Source organism: Sminthopsis crassicaudata, chromosome 2 (assembly GCF_048593235.1).
Source record: "Sminthopsis crassicaudata isolate SCR6 chromosome 2, ASM4859323v1, whole genome shotgun sequence".
Classification (NCBI taxonomy): domain Eukaryota; kingdom Metazoa; phylum Chordata; class Mammalia; order Dasyuromorphia; family Dasyuridae; genus Sminthopsis; species Sminthopsis crassicaudata.
The window spans coordinates 495,106,459-495,125,895 of NC_133618.1; the positions used below are offsets into that span (position 1 = coordinate 495,106,459).

Below are 19,437 nucleotides of genomic sequence, written 5' to 3' on the forward strand. Positions count from 1 at the left end.
TTAAGCGGGTCTGGGAAGGGGAGGGCTTCCCAGCAGGACATCCTGGGGAGGTAGGGCACAAGCCCTTTAGGAGAGCACTAGCCTCCCGAGTCAAGAACAAGAACCGGCTCTGCCGCTGCTTCTGTGGCTGCGGGCAAGGCCCTTTCCCTCCTTGGGCCTGATCTTGTGCTCATTTTCTGCCAAAACCTTCCAAAGGAGGGAGGAATGAAGCCCCGAACGAGGGGGGGGGGGGCCCAAAGTGGGGACAGGCCACGGGCCTCTTTTGGCCTCAAACCTCTATGCACTGAATGGGGGTGATTTTCTCTCGATGCCAATTTTCATTCCCCCTCATTGGACTTGATGAGCACCTGAGTGCCCTTCTCTGAAAATCTTCCAACCTCAGAGCTGGAGGCTGAAATCTACAGCTGAGGAGGGGCAGGGGGAGGGGAAGGAGGAGAGCAGTAGGTAGGGGGCTGGGAGCTGCAGCTCTGTGGGGCAAGGGCGACACCTGCTGTGGGCCCTGAAAACACTTCACAGGCACCGAGGACTCGGAGTCAGCGACTTGGGTCCAGCCCGGGTTCTAGAGAGCGGCCACCTAAGGCCTAAAAAGTGAGTGCCTGCGCGGGATCATGCCGGCGGCAAGGGGCTCATCTGTAATCCACATCCGAATCTCCCTCCTGCCAACCACTTCTCTTCCTCACCTGAAAACAGGAGCACAGTCCTGCAAGTGGTTAAAGACCAGACTGAGCCAAGAGGCCTGGGGCTCAGGCCCAGGCCCAAAGGGGTCCCTCTGCTCAGCCTGACCCCTCCTCTATCACAGCTTGAACCAGGGCATCTCCAAGTCTTCACCAACCGCCCCAGGGTCTTGCCAATCCCAAGGCCCTCCTGCCTTTATTAGTACCACACCAGACTCCCAGAAGCATGCAGCCAGGACCAAAAGGCCCAGGGGAAGAGTAGGTCCAGAACAGGTGCAGAAGACAGAGCTGTTCTCCCTCTCTGGCTGGCGGAGGAAGAGGCTCCAAGGAGGCAGTGTGCTCAGGAAAGAGGCCCCAAACAGGGATCGGCCGTGTTCTAAGGGCCAAGGCAAGCTCAGCCCCAGGGAGTCTGTCCCTCTATTCACCTTGGAGTCCAGGTGACTCCTCTGTGTCTGTTTATAGGATTTTACTTGGCTCAGAGGTGTATGTGAGTATGGGGGAGCCCACACGTAAGACAAGGTATTTTCTGGGAGCCCCTGGGCCTCTAATCTTCAATCCATAGGGACTTCCAGCAGAGGCTTGGGAAAGGGAGTCTCTGTGGCTGCTTCCCTTATTCCCCACCTCCTAAGATGGATAGAAACTAGATTCCAGGCAAAGAGAAATGGTCAGTGGACCATAAAGCATTTATTTCCAAACTATAAATAAAACTGCTCTCTGAGCAAAGCAGCTCTCTAGGTTCTGAGGTCCCAGCCCTTCCACCTTCCCCTAGTTGGAGAATAGTCTACAGTTCACATCTGCTTCTTTCGTGATCTTGATTAAGTCCTGAATTATGACAATTCTTATCATAAGAATTTGACATAATTCTTGGTCTAAGAGGTCTTAGGGAAGCAATCTGGGGAACCAGCCCATTTCCATCCTCCACTGTGACCCCCCTCCCAAGTCTTAGCCTTCTCAAGACTTGGTAATATATCTCCTCCACCCTCATGGTCCATGCAGTTCTCATTTGGTCCTGGATACCAAGAACACTACCATAATGGCCATTTTATCCCAACAATTTCCATATTGATACATTTTATCAGCTGAATCCCCATTTGGGCATCATAGAGCCCACTGCTGCCCATCTGATGAGGCAGGACACTTTCATCTGCCTACACGGCTGACTACCAAAGGTGTACAAGGAAGAATGAGTGCAGGAAAGGGGTGGAACATTTCTGGCACTATCAGCCAGGCAGGTCACTACTGTCCCTGGGCCACAAAGTACTTTTCCCCTTCATCCTCATCTTCCTCATCACCAGGCTCTCTGTTCCGCAGAAGGAGCTCCAGGTCAGAGCTGGAGACAGGCCCTTTGTGGGGCTTAGGACCACTTTCACCTTTAAAGATAAAGAGAGAGAGAGAGAGAGAGAGAGAATCACTAAACGTGGACTGGCCTTTTGACTTCTGTGCATTGGAGCCACAACCGGAAGCCAAATTTGTGCTCACTGAGCCACAGAGATATATCCTCCCACCTGTTCTGCAGATGTCAGTGCTTCTCCCAAAGGGCTAGAAGTGCAACTAGGAGACATATTTCCTGCATTAGATTAACAGTTTAAACTAAGAATCTGGGGGGCTAGTAAAGCACAATCCAGCAGGGACTACTGCAGGAAACCAAGAACAATCTGTTCCATTCTCACAGGAAGGAAGACCACTCAAGTGGGTACACCGAGGATGCCATTAAGGAGCTAAAGATCCTAAGTAACACTCTATATTACCTTTGGAGTTGAGGGCTTTGAGTGTGATATGGAGAGATATCCCAGAAAGACAGAGGGCAAAGCCCAGCCAGTTCAACAGGCTGATCTGGTCTCCCAGCAGATGAGCTGCCAGCAGCAAAGTACAGACTTCCTGGAGGCAGAGAGATAGGAAGCAAAAATATGATTGGCAAGAGGAGGTAACCTCTTCTCTCAGAGGCTTCACCTCAGGAATTCAAGTCTTTGGAATGACACAAAAACAGGTCTGATAAGAAAAGAAAGGTTGCAGAAAAGTACTAATCTTCAGAGTAAGAATAATTACTTATATGTATTTAGATTTTTACAGAATATAGAAGATTATATCTTTTTAAAAAGATCCTTTCATAAAGTCAAAATGGCAATTGGGAGCCAGAAGGGGAAAGGAAAGATGAAGAACTTTAAGCACTGAATGCCCCTGAGGAGAACCCTATGTTCCATGTGGTTCTTTCATTGAAAGCCTGAAGCTCTGGAAGCTCTTTGATGCTCTACAGGGCAGACAGACATGTGGCTTTCAGATTAATGATGAATGCCAATGTGCCTCCTTAACCCATATATGAGGGCCAACATTCTACACATATACAAGCCTATTGGCTAGGAGGTGGCCTTGGATAAAAGAACAAGAGGGCTCAAATTCTAACTCTGCTACTCCAAAGGGGCACTTTGGGCAAATGACTTCACTTCTCAGAACCTTATTTAGAAAAAAGACTAGGGAGAGGGGAGGCATATTGGACTAGATCTCTGAAGTTCTTTTCAGACCTATGTTCTATGATCTTGGGAAGATACATGCAACCCCAAATAAAACAATACTTAAGGTCTGTCCCAGTCTTTGGGCCACAAAGTTCTTGTCTTGGGAAGCCTCTCCCAGCTTCTTGGCCTTTTCATGATATTGGGGGAGGTACCATGGCATAAAACCTAGTGTATTGGACAGAGTCAGGAGATAGGGTTCAGATCCCAGACTATTCACTTACTGATTAGAAATCTTAAGTCATTATTGTAGCAGGCTATAATGTTGAAAGTACACTTCTGTTTCCTCATACTAAAATGGAGTCAACAATCTTTGTACTGATCTTAAATGCATTTAAGAGGAAAATGCTTTATAAACCAGAATGTGATGATCTGGCTTGTTGTCCAGGGGGGCAGACCCTGCTTTCCACTGGGAGCCCATGGAGATCGTAGCAGGCAGTGTTTGCAGGCAAACAACCCAGTGGCTCTGACTCCCAGCTCTGCTCCTTACTCCCTATGTGATTTCTGGCATGCCAAATCCCCCCGGGCCTTGATTTCTTTGTCTATGGAACAAGGGAGCTGCTGATTAAAATTCCCTTCAGCTCTAAATCTTACAACCTACCTTAAAAATCCCAGCAATGGAGAGGGTCAGGCTAGAGGTTCTGGAAACTAATAGGAACTCTGAAAAGCCCAAGCCGAAGGCAAGAATGCCACCAAAGAAGAGCGTCCCAAGTACCCCCAAGAGGAGCCCTGGGTCCTGGAAGCGGAAGATCTTCTCCGACGTAGACAAATGCAGACCTGAAAAGGACAGGAAGAGAGACTGGTGCCGTGCCGAGACACAGATGTGTCCATGTTCCTCTGAGAACTCTCCCAGAATGTGAGGGAGAGGGGCAATAAGAAAAGGGGGTGAGCTCTCTGTCATCTCATACACACCCAGAATAGAAAGTCCCTTAATGGCAGGAACTGACTTTTGTTTTGTCTTTGTCTCCTTAACACTTAGAGAAAGATGCCCTGGCACTATAATAGCTTAGTAAATATTTGCAAAATTGAATGAAATTTAAAGTGAGATTTGCCATCATCAACTGATATTTCCTCAACATCAGTTGTGGAAATAGGGCTATATAAGGTCCTGGAAAAGCAGATCTGAGGCAAAAATAATGTTGCACAGATTATACATTTATAGATTTAGAGCTGGAAGGAGCCTTAAAAGTTGTCTAGCCCAATACTTCCATTTTGCAGATGAGGAAAATGAGGACTAGAAAAGTTAAGTTGCTTGCCCAAAGCCACTCATGTTCTACACAGCAGAGCTAGGGTTCAAATACAGGTTCTCTGACTGCAAATCCCACACTTGGGGAAAAGTGATCACTAATAGAAGCCTAGGAGAAAACAACTTAAACAGAAGCTCCAAGAGGTTAAAGCAATAAAGGTCATTGTAGGGGCTACTTCAGCATTGATACCTGAAAGGAAATGTCCCCCTTAAAAGTAGAGATGATAGTTATATTTGCCTTCTAGCACAAAATCAATATTGTAAGGGTGCATGATTATCACTGGAGGTAGCTGTGGTGAAGTGGAAAGGACCCTGCATTTGCAGTTAGAAGACTTCACACCTAGAAACAAAAGCTGGGTCTTTCCTGTCCTATTACCTCTGGGATCCTGAGTCAAATGACTTTGCCTCTCTGGGCCTAGGTGTCCTCAACTCTACAGCAGGGTTAAAAAGACCTACACCACATACCATATTGGGAAAACTCAATGAGGCAAATTTATCTAGTAACTCTATTCCACAGCTAGACAGTCCAGAGACTTCTGGGCCCAGATTAGCAATCCTGCCATCTGTACAACTGGTCTAAACAAGAATCCTAGAATTCAGAGTTGGGAGGAATCCCAGACGACATCTACTCCAATTCTTTTATTTTACTGATGAGGAAACCAAGGCCCAGAGAGGGAAAAGCCAAAGAGGTATTAAGTAGGAGAACTAGATTTCAAAGGAGAGTCCTCCAATTGTTCTTTCCACTGTGACTTCTGTTCCCACTTAACCTCATATTCAGGAAGATGACATATAGGACACATTCAAAAAGTACTTTTTCTTTTTGTGTTTCAAATAGGCTTTGTGCTCTCTGGAGCAAAGTATTACCAGGGGAAAAAAAAAAATCCAAGCAGTGGTAGTAACCAAAGCCAATAGAATTCCAATGTAGGCCATCAGGCTTGATGCTAGGCTCAGCATTACTGCAAAAGCGGCAGCAAATTGAAGGGAGTTTGGGGAAGAGCATAAGTAAAGAAGGCGCTTGGGGGATTAATTTAGCAGAAAAGATTAAAGGAACTAAATCCATGCAGCTTTGCTAAGTGACTGACTAAGAGGAGCATTATGACGAGGGTTTGCAGAGATGTGAATGGTATAAACATCAAGAAAGGAAGGGGGAGATCTCTGTGTGGTACAAGGCACTATAATGAAAGAATGGGGGAAATAGAAAAAAGGGAAAATTTTGTGGACTCTATTTCTAGAAGAGCCCAGGACATTCTGGGCAGCTCCAATTGTTAGCAAATTTTTCCTTAGTGGAAGTGAATCCACCTTGCTGTAACCCATTGCTCCTAAGTTTGTCCTCTGGGGTCAAGCAAAACAAGTCTAATTGCTTTCCCACATGATAGAACCTGAAGACAGTGATTATGCTTTCCTCCTTTTGCACTCTAGATCATCTCTTTTCCAGGCTAAATATCCATGATTCTTTTACTTCTCCAAGTCTGTTTCCTCTTCTGTAAAATGAAAAGAGTGGGACTAGATGGTCCCTAAGTTTTTTTTCCCAGGTTTAAATTCCATGATTCTTATTTGAAAGAACAAAAACTCAGAGAAACCAAAAATACCCTCAAAGAGTTAGTGACACTGCTAGTTGAAGCTCAAAGGTCTCTTGCCTATCTCTAGCAATCGGCTAGTTCATGCAGTTAACAGTTAACTGTTGATATTTATTTAAGGGTATATAAAGCCCTTTACCTCATTACCTCAGGCATCATTCCTAGATGTTTTAGAGGTAAAGAAGTCTCTTGTCAGCTCCCCACCCCAAGACAAGCTCCCGTTGGTGTTAATTTCACTGTGAAATGTGGCAGCAAGAATTGAACATAACCTTCTGATTTGTCCAGTCCTGTTTTTAGAAAAGAAATGGATACTAGACAAATGATTCTCTGTTTGTCTATGATGACAGGAACTCTGGGTAATAGGCAAAGGCAGAGCTAAAGAAAGACTCTTAATACATTCAATGGCCCTCAACTCACAGGAAGAGGAAGGAAGCTATGGCAAATCTCGGGCTGCAAAAATTTTATTTTCTCCCTTTATCTGCCTGAGAGGTTGGCAGCTGGAAAGAAACTGTTCCTTTCCTATTCCTTTCTGTTTAATGTGACAACCCAGCATACCTTCAAAAACAGCAAAAAGGGGGAAGAGTCCCAGAAACATGAGTGGTTGCAGATGGTACATGGTGTCAATAGGATTTTGGAGACCTGAGGAAGAGAGAGAAAGCCTTACTAATCTAAGGAGCAGCTTCCCCACATTACCCCACTCATGGGATGCTCTGAATATACTCACCTAGTTCAGCTTTCTGTAGGAGGATCTGGGTAAGGGTCCATCGAATTCCCCCAATGAATGAGGCCCCTAATACCAGGGCAAATCCTTCTCCATTAAACTGTGTGGACTTATAAGTAAACATGAAGAGGCCACCAGCAATAAGCAGGACCACCAGGACCAATGCTGCCCGCTGTAAGGATGGGAAGGCATTATCTATCATCTTGAAGAACCCAGATTGGAGAGCAGCAGCAATAGGATAAATAGCTCACAAGATTATTATTGATCATTTCACTTTACAAAAGAAGAAATTACAGCCCACAGAAATAAGCTAATTGCCAATGGTCACAAAAAGCTCATATAAACTTTCATGTACCACTTCAAGATTTGCAAAGTGCTTTCCTCCTAAGAATTCAGAGAAGTAGGCAAAAAAACATTACATAACCCATTTTTTTCAAAACCAAGGCTCAGGCAAATCAAGGTTGTACAGCTAATGAACAGTGCAACTGGGACTTGAACCCAAGTTCTCTGACCCCCAAATACACTACTTTTCCACATCATCATCAAAGTTAACACATTTGGAACTATTTACTGCATCCACTTCCTGGTTCAAGAAAGTCTCCCATCTGCCTTTGATCTTCTCCTCTGGTCCCTCACCCTTCAAAGCAAGAAGGTTGTTTAGAGTGGACATGAGAAATCCTAGCATTCTATCCAGGCCTGACACCGACCTATATCCCACCACCCAGCCAAGGAACCCCTGCCCACTTTCTCTTCTTTATTGTTCAGACTGGAAGGGACTGGACAGAGAGCAAAAGCAAACAGAGAAAGAGCTGAAGGGTAAGCTGGGGCCTCACCAGCTCCTCTAGCTTGAAGATCAGGGAGAAGATCAAAATGAAGAGGACTGCCGAGGACTTGGTCATTGTGTACCTGGAAGTGAAAACTGCAGAGTCACCTGCTGCTAAAGGGTCCATGGCTGTAAGCTACGCAAGAAGGGGAGGAAGAGGGGCCACACTTGCTTTTCCCAGGAGGGTGACTGGGCAGATGAGTTTTGCTCATGACAGCAGGATAGCCTGGGCCCAAAAGGTACTGAGAAGCCAAATTTATCCAGACTGACAAGTGACCTTCAGTGGAGGGGGGAAAAAAAAGCTGTGACTAAGAGGCCTGTGACTAGTCAGGAGGGAAAACCTGAATGTGACATTGAGCTTTCCTGATTCTAGGATCTACCTGCAGCTCAGGGAGGAGGTAAGGAGGAGGCATGAATTTTGCTCTCTTATGCAAAGAATAAAAACAAGGACTAACTACCCCCTTGTGTCTCCCCCCACACCCCACTGTGCCCGTTTCACAGAAGGATAATGCAGTCCCATGCATGCCAGTCAGTGGGTCATTTATCTTCAACTCCCTCTTCTTTCTCATACCATGGCAATGGCCAGTCTCTCTGGGTCCCCTGACTTCCCCACGCCGCCAAGACAGGCAGGCCCCAGGGCTCAGCACCCTGTATGCGCTGGGCTTACGGACGAGGCTGGAGTTTTCCAGGACAGCTGCTGAGGGCCAGAGAGAAGCTGAGAGCAAGGACTGATCCCAGAGTGGTGAGGCAGCCGGCCCATCAGTCGGACGTGAAGGCAGCCCGCTGGACAGACACAAAGAGCTCAAAGACTGAAGGGAGGGTGGTGGGGAGCAGGCCGATACTCACAGTGAGACGGTGATGTACAGGAAGCTCCAGTTAGACAGACCCACGTCAAGTGCCGTTGCCAATGCTACAGAAAGAAGAATCGGCCTCTGGAGATGACCCTCCTCCTCCTGAGGGGCCAAGCTCACTTCTGACCTGAAACCAGCTGCAGAAGGGGCGTGCACGCCGGTGCTTCTTTTACTTCCAGCTTACCCACAGGCCCCAAACAATAACACTCAGCCTAAGATACCCGAAGGCAATACAAATCCTGCAGAGTAGTGTAGCAGAGTTGTCAGACCAGACTTGGAGAGTAACTCCTATTGGGAAACACTTCCAGAGCACTACCTGCTCTGCAGCACACACTTTCAGAGCTGAGTGGGACACGTGAGGTAACACCACTGATCCAGGACCCCACTGCCAATATGTGTCAAAGGTGGAAGACTCAAACTATGTTAACTCTGAAGCCAGCTCTTTAGTTACACCCTGCTGTGGCTGCCTGTCTGTGACCACATGGGGGGTAGGCACCACAGGTGCCACTGTGCTCAGACGAGCTGACTTGAGGCTCAGAAGCGAAGCGATTTGCCCATAGTTACACTGCTCTGAGATTCCAACTCCAGATGGACTAATTAATCAATTACTTTTTACATTCATTTTTAAAGCTTGAGTTCCAGATTCTGTATCCCCACCCTCAGCCCCCATTAGGAAATCACATGTGAAATTACATAAAACATATTCATAAAAATCATGTTGTGAAAGCATACATAGATCTCCCACCCTTTAAAAAAACCCTCAAGAAAAACAATATTAGAAAGAGAGAATGAGAAAGTGAGAGAAGGAGATGGAAAAGGAGAGGGGGGGGAAGGGAAGAGGGATGGAAGGGGAAGGAGGAAGGGGAGAGGGGGGAAGGGGAGGGGGAGGGGAAGGGAGAGGAGAAGGGGGAGGGAGAGGGGAAGGAGAGAGCGAGCACAAACACCAATTGCAAATCTAAAGGGAAGGTCAGAGCCAGGACATGACCATCTCCAGGTCTTGACCCCCCAGCCGGGTCACCACCCACTCTGGGGCCCACACTGCCACTGGACATACCTGTGGGAGCTACTCTCTGGAGGTAGTCGGCCCAGCTCAGCACCACTCGGGGGCGCTGATGGCAGCACTGTGTCAAAGCTCGGGACAAAGCCGAGAAAAGGAATATCACTACCAGGTGAAGCAGGGTCATGAAGAGGGGGAAGTGGAAACTCTAGGGGGAATTTAAAATAAAACTGTCAGACATTTAGGTTCCAGAAAAGCAGTTTTTTCCATTTTCCCACCTTTCAGTTCATTGATATCTTCTCCAATCATTTCCCTCTCATCAATACCTACTTGTCCCCGTGCCCTCCAACCTGGATTCACATTCCTCCACCTCCACTCAGAGCCCAAGGGTGGGTTCTTGTGCTGAGCATCACTGAGGCCCAGAATTACCTTCATTAGCCATTTGTTGTAGAAGGTGATCCCGATGGAGAAGCAGTAATAGAGGAGTACCAGCCCAAGAGTCAGCATCACCTTCCATATGAAGGTCAAGCCGAAGGTCCACCTCCCCATTGGCAGCAACAGCAATTTCCCAAACACCTTCTTGTCCACTGGTGAGCAGCAGAGGTGGGACTGAGCGGCTACTGCCCTGGCTGGACTCTAGCCCTCTCGCTTGAAGCCAATACACAAAGTAAGAGTTGGCTGTGCTGGACCAAGAACTTCAGTGGAAACATCTCTCATCAGCGGTGGTTCTCTCCCAGGGGAAGACTTGTATGGCCACAGGATCACGGAAGCTCTGGACTCGCTGAGGACTCTCACCTGAGGGCCGGTGAACAGCATCTACCTCACCATGGCTATCTGGGTGCAGGGCTCACAGAATCCTGGATTTCTTGCTACAAAAAGATAAGAAAAGAGTTTGGGTTCATCCATCAGCATAACAATACACCTCCAGCAAATGTTTCTTAACTTAGGTGTTTCAAGAGCAGGCTTCACCCCTGAAGGAGCTAAAAGACTAGGGGAAGAGCTTATGCCAAACACAGCTCCCTGACAATCTGATTGGGGGGAGGGGAGAGGAAAGGGGATGGCAGTGAAGGGAGGTCCAAGTCTGATCCCAGTCCTCTACACGAGTTAGAAGGACAGGGGGCGCACACCAGAGTGCGGAGACAATGCCATTGAGAGACTGGCCCTCTCCAGCTCCTTCTGCGTGGGAGGAAACGCGGCAGGCCGGCCCAGTCCTTGCCTGGGATGGCGCAGCTAGTGCTCCGGGTCCTCCACATGATTATGGGCCCGGTCCTGTGCTGACGAGCTGCTTGTGAAGTGGGTAAGGACACACTAACCCTCAGTGGGAGGTCAGTGAAAATACACATTATGTAGCCATATTCACACACACACACACACACTAAAAGTCAGTCAGTCAGGGGGAAGAGATCTGTTTTTTCTAGGCCATCCCTTCGTGCTACTCCTGAGGAAACTGAGGCGAGCAGAGGTTGGAGAACTTCCTCAAGGTCAAAGAGCATCATAGAGGCAACAACCTCGGGACCTCTGACCCCACGTGGAGGGCAATCACTGAGTCTGGGCTTCTCTTTGCTTAAATGGTTTTACTTGTTCCGGGGAAGAGAGGATCCCTGAAGCCCATAAGGAGAGGGCTGGGAGGAAGATCCTTTGTGATGTTAAAAAAAAAAAAAAAAAAAAAAAAAAAAAAAAAGGTGAGAGCACGCGCTAGTCCGTACTCCCTCCCGATGACTGGTCTTTAACAGTTCTTCCTCTCTTCCTGCAGGATTTTTTTCTCCCCAAGGGCATGGGCAGCGGCCTTGGGTCAAGAATTCCAAAGTCTTCCCACCATCTTTATCAATATCCAGAACGCAATAATCACTGAACAACACTAAGTAAGCGTTTGGTAACGCTCAGCGCGCTGGTTTGGAAAGAGTCAAACCTAGTCGGTTCCGGGTTTTCCCGTTTCTAAGAGCGCGGATCTGCCGTTCGTAACATGAACGGACGGGACTCGATGATCCCTGAGGACCTTTCAAGAAAGGGCAAGCCAACAAGCATTTATTAAGCTCCTACTATATGTCGGGCCTTGAGCCGGACGTTGGGGACTGAAAGACGGGGAAGCGCGTTTCTGACGCGGAAGTTAGTCTAACACTTCTGGGATGCTGGCATGTGGACTACTGCAGGCGGAGCACTCAAAGAATCACGTTCCGGCCCGCCGCCCGCGGATCTGGCGGAGGAGGAGGAAACAGAGGTGCTCTCGAAGAGAGGTCAGGTCATTCCCCGAGCCTCGGGCCCGCCCAGGCATGGGGGAGGGGGCCGGGAAAAGCTGGGCGGGGCCCCTCGGGTGCAGCACGAATCTGAGGGCCCGGGGGTTGTTACGCCGGGAAAAGGGTGGTTCGGGGTGTCCCCTGGGCCTGACCCCGCGGGTCTCCCCGGAGGCGGCGGCCCCGCGCCAAGGTGGGGACCGGGAAGCTGGAGGCGCTTCCTGCTAGCCCTGGGCTATGCCTGCAGGGTCACCGGACTCTCGGCTCCCCGCCCGGCCCCGCCACGCCCCCGGGCTCCGCGCCGCAGCGTCCCGGCCAGGACGCCGCCCTCACCTGCCTTCCCTCCCCATTCTCTCGGGCCCATGGCGGTTGCCTCAGCCCCGGCCCCGGCTCACCTGCGGCCGGGCAGCTCTAGACGTGGCTCCTCCTGCCGGAAGTGCGAACCCGGCTTCTGCAGCCGCCATATTGGGAAGGCGGGGAAAGCACTTCCGGCGGAAGCTACGCCTGCCCTCGTGCTGCTTACTCCCTCCTCTTCCCTCCCCCGGAGACCCCGGGCTCGGGCTGGCTTCGAACCCGGAGCTGGCCGCGGAGGAAGCCGGGGGCAGGCGTGGTTTCTAGCCACACTGAGCCGGGACAGACTGGCACTTCATGTGCGCGTCTCCCAGTTCTGGATTAGGAGCTCCTTGAGGGCAGCCGCACCGGCTCAGTCCGGCGGTCCCCCCGGAGGAGTGGAGAGCATCCATTCTTGTCTGCTCGTCCGGGGCTCTCCTGTTGTGCCCTTCCACAAACTGCCCTTCACAACGAGAGCGAGAAGCCCGCCAGGCTTCCTCCGGCCGCCCGTCTCCTCTCCCGAGCCGGCAGTTTCTTCCCGATGAGGAAACCGGCGGCCAAGCTCCCCGGACACGACCTCCTCCCTTCCCCGTTCAGTAACGCTGGCGGCTTCTTCCCGTCACCTCCAGAGTGGAACATAAAAGTCCCGCCGGCTCCCGGAGCCTCCCGGGCCGCCCTTCGTGCCCTCGCGTCTCTCCCACCGCTCTCCCCGCACTGTGGGGGCTTCCCCTGGCCGAGCGCGGCCGCCCCTCCCCACCTCCCTCAGCCTTCTCCAGACTCTGGGCCCGCTTCTGTAAGGAGCCTTCCCGTCCTTAGCCCTCCCGCCTGACCTCTCACCCTCCACCTTGTTTATGATGAGTTCCCGGGGTTTGTCCGTGTCTCTGGTGCCCAGCAAAGGGCCAGGGCAGGAGGCACTCCCGGTAGCGGTCTAACTCCTCGCGCGCCCCCGCGGGCAATCCGTGTGCCCCGCGCTGGTGGCCGAGCTGAGACCGCTGCTCTGGGCATCAGTAACCGCGCTGACCCAGGTTTACGGGCCACTTTATACATCCCGTGTCACTTGGCCTTCACGGCGCCCTAGGCACCTCCATGCCCAGAGAGGGAAGCGGGCAGGGGCTGTCCCTTGCTCAGGGTCTTGGCCAGGAGAAGCAGAAGCGAGTTTCCTCAGTCTCTCCGCGCCCCAACCCGTGCTCATCCCCATGTCACGGATCGCCACGGGAGGGGCAGGGGCTGGCCCAACTCCCAGCCCTGTCAGCTCCTCTCTCCTCAGGCTCTTTAAGAGGGGCTGAGAAGCTTCCACTGCTTGTGTCCCCTCAGTTTTATTAATTAGTCCAAATATCCCCGTTTCATTTAATCACTTAACAGTCCGAGAAGCCTAAAAGCCAAAGGAATGTTTACTTCAAAGAATACCAGGAACAGGCATTCTCCCCAGCCCTGGGGGTAACCACTACAGAGGATTTCTGGAGGGGGGAGGCCCCCTCTCAGTCTGGCTCCGTGCCTCTACGGCCACGATCCCACCAACATTCAGAGCCCCCCCAGCTTCAATCCCAGCCCTACCTGCTCAGGGCAGTTTCTCCGTCAGCTGTGATCACCATTTGGCCTCTAATCTTGGGCCAACAACACCAAGCTCCAAAGTCCAGGGACTCCACCTAGAACCGGAGAGACAATAAAACAGACCAAAACCCCAAGCACGCTGCTTGGGGCCGTAGGACCAAGCCAGAAGGATAAGGGGACTGTTGACTAAACGCCTCCCCCTCTTCCCTCAGCCCGAGCCCAGTGCTGTCGGGAACCAGTCAGTCATGGGCAGCATCGGGGAGAGCTCCACTTGTCTCAGATTTAAAAATCGCAGACAGCAGTGGTAGGGAATGCAGGAGTGCAGGACTCAGGAGAAGCAGGCCTGGGGACCCCATGGAACCCTCTCCACCCCAGGCAATCTGGGTATGTGCCAAATAAACATAGTCTGTATGCTAAGCTATCTTCCAGCTCTAATGTTGGAAAATGTTTGTTATGTGCAACTATATAAAAGTTCCTGCTCCCAAGAGAATGTACATTCTACTCAGGTTGTGTGGCAGAATGAAGGAATGGATGAAAGCATCCATAAAACACAGTAACGATGGGAACGAGAGGAGCAGCAATAGAGTGTCAGGAAAGGGCTCCTCAGCGTGGTGGCACCCGGACCGAGACGAGGAGGGGCTGCATTCCAGATATGGGAGGTAGCTTATTTGAAGGCAAGACACAAAATATCCTTGGTGATAGAGCCACAACTTGACTAATCTGATTGGACTGTGGAAGGATTGAGGGGAGCAATGTGAAATAAAATGTGGAAGAGAGGCTGGAGCTAGATTGTGAAGGACTTTAAATGTCCGGGGGGTGGGGGGAAGAGGGGGTTAGAGACCCATAGAAGCTTCTAGAGCAGTGAGATGATATTGTGTAGACCTGTGCCAACACTGTGTTCTTTCTTCTGAAGTACTTCCAACCCCCCAAGTGACATTCTGATTTGTTTCTTTGCCTGGAATGTATTTCTTCCTTCCCTCTGCTCAGTCCCACTAGGGGTCTTCCTCTAAGATGCAGCTGAGTGTGAGTTTGTGTTTGTGTCTATGTGTATGTAATTGGGTTTTTAAAAGTTTCATATAAGGATAGTTTTCAACATTCATTTTAAGTTTTTATTCCAATTTTTTCTCTCTCCTTTCTTTACCTCTCCTCTCTCCAAGGCAGCAAGCAATCTGATAGAAGTTATATGTATACATTCATTTTAAATATATTTCCATGTTAGTCATGTTGCAAAAGAAAAATCAGAAAAGAAAAAATACAAACAAGCAACAATAAAAAGGTGAAAATAGCACGCTTCGACTCACATTCAGTCTCCCTCTATTCCAAGTCTACTGGAACTGTTCTGGATCACTGCATTGCTGAGAAGAGCCACATCTATCATAGTTGATCATCACAAAATTTTGCCATTACCTTGCAGTGTTCTCTTGGTTCTGCTCACTTCACTCGGCATAAGATGCAGCTCTTATACCATTTTCAGCAAGAATCTTTTCCTAATTCCCCCCCCCCCAACACTAGAGGCCTTCCTCCCATGCCACTTTATATTTAGCTACTTTGTAAAGATTTAAAATTTATCAACTTAAATATCATATATGTATTTTTTGTCTTGGAGGCAGCTAAGTGGCACAGTGGTCAAGTGTTAGGCTTGAAGTCATGAAGATTCAAGTTCAATTTCTGCCTTAGATATAGCTGTGTGACCTTGAACAAGCCATTTAATCTGTTTGAGCCTTATCCAAGACTTACCTCATAAAATGGTTGTAAAAATAATGATTATGGTTATAATAATAACCATATTATTACATATGGTTATAAATAATAACCCACCCATAAAGTGGTTGCAATAAAACTCACTTTACATGGAGTTGTTATAAAGATCAATGAAACAACACATATAAAGAGTTTAGTAAACCTCAAAGCACTATACATGCTATTTTTGTTAGTTTCACCCAAAAGAATGTAAGTTCATCCTAAATAAAGATTTTTTTTCATTTTTCTTCCCTGAACCCAATCCCCTCTCAATCCAATCCTGAAATGGAAGTCACATCAGGTGACTTACAGCAAGTTCAAATTAGGGCCTGAAGAGGTTGAAGGTCAAGGTGGAAAGTGGGCTGCTTTCAGCTGCAGGCTGTTGTAATGGATCTCTGCCCAAGGTCCCCAGCTCTATTCAGAAGTATTCAAGGGACTGCCTTTTACATGTTTCCTACGACTACTAAAAAGAACTTCTGTCCCTCCCATCCCCCCTCACAACACTGAGAAAAGGGATCCATTTATATCAACACATCAACTACCTCCTTATCCCTCTCCCCTCCCCGCCAGCCACCTCTTCAGCTTTTGAGCAACAGCCTTAAAGCATCAGCTGGAAGATCAGATCCGTGTCTCCTTCAGTGCCCAGATCTGAGTGGCTCATTGAAAAAATCAGGAGGTAGAGGCATAGTGAAGAGTCATGTGTATCAAAAGGGCGGATCTTCCTCTGCTATACCCCTTGAGTGTCTGTAGAAAATAAAAGCTGGCACAGCAATTTCCCCAAACATAATTAGCCAGGAAAGAGGGAAGAGGAAGAGAGTGAGGGGTTCCTGGGAGACAGCTTAAGTACTGAATCAGGAGCATTCAAGTCTTTCTAACACATTGGAATAAATGATTGTCAAGGTGAAATCATCCCCTTCAGGCAAGAAATAAATAGAGAAGCATCTGTTAACCGACAACTGCAGTCCATACATGAGAGTATTTATTGAAAACACAGTTACTGACAGGACATTCCTCTCCTGCCCTCCTGAGTACTCTTACATTATAATCTTGGCTCAGAGCTCATCTTGTTTTTCCTTCTCTTCCCAATTTCATTTTTTCACAAAACATTCCATCCTAGAATGGGTGGAGCTTATATAAATATAAATATTTATATATATGTATATATATGTATATATATATACACTTCTGTATAAGTATGGCCTATAGTAGAGAAAATATATAGTACAATCTTCATTGGACCAGTACCTTCCACATAAAACTACCATGATCAAATGTAGCTGTGTTCAAGGGTGATGTCTGGGGACATTACATGGTAAGCTAGGGAAGTCCCATTTGCACAGCTATAACCTCAGGCCAACTCCCTGAAAACCAGGCAGGAAGCAAAAGCCAAATTGGGGGAATGCAAGGCAGATTTCTTGGGGTCCAGAGACCAAAAGGAAATTGGAAACAGGTCTCAGGGCTGAAAGAGGCTGATCTTCAGTTCAGATTACCAGGACTGGTTTTTGCTCCAGAAAGGAATGAGGAAAATTAGATAGAGGCTGCCTTCAAATATGTGAAAGGCTGTCCTGTGGATTAGACTTATTCTGCTTTGCCCCAGATGGTAAAAGTGACATGAGGATAGAATAAGGCCCAATATAGGAAGAACTTCTTAACAGTAAGAGCTGTTCCAAATGGAATGGGTTGTCTCTGGAGGTAGTGAGCTCCCCACTAGTGCAAGTCAGCAAGCAGAAGCCATAGATGACCACTTGTTAGGGATGCTATAAAGAAGGAATTCATGCTTCATGTGGAGCTGCCCAACCACCTGCCTCTGAAGTCCCTTCCATTTTCTATGTTCTAAGACCCTTTCCAGCATTGACTTAGACTCTGTGAAATTGAGTGACATCATCCACTGCCAAACAAACGAGTACCAGAGTTTGTTTCCTTCTCTAGCCTCTAAGAAGGCCCAAGCTACTTCTGACAGAGAAGGGAGGAAGCAGCCATATGGCTTTTCAACTCCAAGAAACCCAGATGGGGTGCCAGTAAAAACCTCTTGCTGCCCTGCCAACTGCTGGGTGCGGAGAGATGTGGCAGTTTCTGAATTCAGAGAAACTCTAGAGTTGAACTTCTACGAGAACAGCAGCAATGCCTTGGCACCATGTAGGGAGATGGGCACAAAAGGAGTCCTCCAGCACAGAGGAGGTCAGATTCAGAGCTTCCCTCTCTATATACAGTGTGGGGGTGCTGCCACCTTTGGGCTGTCCTTCCTCAAGTTCTCTGCCCCACCCCCGCCGCAGAAGAGCTCTGCTGAGCTGTCTCCAAGTTCAGGCAGGGGCCAGCCACCTTAGGGGAAGTGTGTTACCTTGTACCAGCCGGCTGCGGGCTGCCCTGTCTGGAGAGCAGAAGAGATGCTGTCTGCTCCCTAATGTTCTAGCCTTTGCACAGAGCTCCCTTTCCAGGCCCCAGAGTCTGATCCACAGTAGAAAGAAGGTACGGCACAGAGGCCCCATTTCCCTACTCTGAGCTGACTGAATCAACAGGAAGCTTTTGGGGCTAAGACATGGGGTTGAGGAATAAGTGGCAATGGCCTGGCCACCACGGTCAGCATGGACTCTATACAAGCAAAGGACAAGGCCCCAGAATCTAAGCCTCTCTCCCTCCTGGACCCAATCCCCCCCTTCTTGGTTCAGACTCAGCCATAGTGGTAAACAAAGTCATAGCTGCTGGGCTCCTTGGGCACAGGGGGAGGGGCCTCAGGGATCTGGATGTTCTCCAGGTCAAGCAGCCGAAGCTTCATCTCCATGCTCAGCAGCGTGTCCAGGTCACTTTTGGTCAGCTCACTGGACATGTCTTTCCCAAGGAGAGCGCTAAGGCCATCGATCCAGATACAATACTGTGGAGAACAACAACAACTCACACTTCAGCTTTTCTCACAACAGTCCTGTGAAACAGGTAATGCATTAGTTCCATTTTATAATGAATGAGGCTCAGAGAGTGACATGGCGAGGCCCCTGGACACACAACTGTAAAGTGTTAAGAGACATGATCTGAATCCTAGGCTCCTGCTGATAAGCCCATCATCTTTTTACATCAAACGATCTTTCTTTTGCATGTACTTGATGACAACAATAATGGCTAATATTTAATAGCACCTAGTAGGTGTCAGTCACTGTGCTACACTGTGCTAAATGCTTTATAAATACTATCTCATTAGATCCTCACATCATTCTGGGAGGCTGGTGCAGTTATTATCCCCATGGATAATGGGGAAACAAAAGCAGACAGATTTAAGTAACTTGTCCAGTGTCACCCAGCTATGTCAAGTTTGAGGCCAGATTTGAATCTGAAGTCTTCCTGCCTCTAGGCCACCCACAATGTTCCTCAGATATACCTTAATATGGGTGGATTTTGTTTTGAGTAACCTTCATGTATGAAAATCCAAATTCATAACAAAGATAAATTAAGCAAAGATTGTTCACTTTACAAAAGGATCTTTACCCTCTTATCTTAAAAAAAAAAAAAAAAAAAAAGATTTAAGACAAGATTCCTTTAAAAGGCAAGCTTTTCGGGGGCAGCTAGGTGGCGCAGTGGATAGAGCACCAGCCCTGAATTCAGGAGGACCCGAGTTCAAATCTGGTCTCAGACACTTCACACTTCCTGGCTGTGTGACCCTGGGCAAGTCACTTAACCCCAGCCTCAAAAAAAAAAAAAAAAAAAAAAAGGCAAGCTTTTCTCATGCATTTAAAATAAGAACTATTTACAAAAATTCAATTTACGCTTTTCTGGAACTCATGATATAAAGTAAGGCACACCTATAATTAAATTTGATGTACAATTCATCAACTAATTGTGTTGTATAGCCTCAGCAGTAAGGCCTAAAAGAATGAGATATTATTAGGACCTAAACTGATGGTAAATTAAAAATGGGAGCATCTTCCCAGCCCCAAGATAATGAAGAGCAGCTTAAATGTCATTTTCCCACAGGATTCTTTTGGGATGCCTGGCTCACCCTACTATATATTCTAACAGTTTATACTCCCACAGCCCTCTGGGGGCCATGTGTATAGTCAGTGCTCAAGGAAAATGCTAAGGGCTGCACAGCCTTCTACACACTTGCTGCTCCCTGCCTTTCTCACACTGCTCTTTCATCTGAAATGTCCTTTTATTTTTTTCTTCAATGGGTAAATCCTAGCCATCTTTCAAGGCCCAACTG

The 19,437-nt window shown here is 48.3% G+C and overlaps 2 protein-coding genes across 21 annotated transcripts in view; both read right to left on the reverse strand.

Annotated features, from left to right (window-relative positions):
- Nucleotides 1-1,338: 1,338 nt before the first annotated feature.
- Nucleotides 1,339-16,074, reverse strand: SLC35H1 (solute carrier family 35 member H1). Of its 10 annotated transcripts, XM_074293594.1 has the most exons (11): nt 12,023-12,161; nt 9,826-10,265; nt 9,454-9,604; nt 8,395-8,458; nt 7,559-7,631; nt 6,729-6,897; nt 6,560-6,643; nt 4,676-4,767; nt 3,783-3,980; nt 2,423-2,552; nt 1,339-2,044 (listed from the first exon to the last, which is right to left on the reverse strand). In XM_074293594.1, the coding sequence occupies exons 2-11, from the start codon at nt 9,943-9,945 to the stop codon at nt 1,911-1,913; spliced, it is 1,215 nt and encodes a 404-aa protein (XP_074149695.1). In that variant the 5' UTR covers nt 9,946-10,265; nt 12,023-12,161; the 3' UTR covers nt 1,339-1,910. The 10 variants fall into 10 exon arrangements, with proteins under 10 accessions (XP_074149695.1, XP_074149700.1, XP_074149705.1 ...); XM_074293599.1 differs by lacking the exons at nt 4,676-4,767; nt 12,023-12,161 and adding an exon at nt 13,512-16,074 and having other exon boundaries at nt 3,783-3,958; XM_074293604.1 differs by lacking the exons at nt 4,676-4,767; nt 12,023-12,161 and adding an exon at nt 13,512-16,074 and having other exon boundaries at nt 3,783-3,958; nt 8,120-8,458.
- Nucleotides 16,075-16,205: 131 nt separating this feature from the next.
- The window catches only part of ELMO2 (engulfment and cell motility 2), a 52,717-nt gene continuing 49,485 nt past the window's right edge, over nt 16,206-19,437 (reverse strand). For all 11 annotated transcript variants that reach the window (XM_074293592.1, XM_074293582.1, XM_074293589.1 and 8 more), the window contains one exon: nt 16,206-18,117. In XM_074293592.1, the coding sequence (XP_074149693.1) occupies nt 17,917-18,117 (201 nt within the window). In that variant the 3' untranslated portion in view covers nt 16,206-17,916. The remainder of the gene's footprint in view (nt 18,118-19,437) is intronic.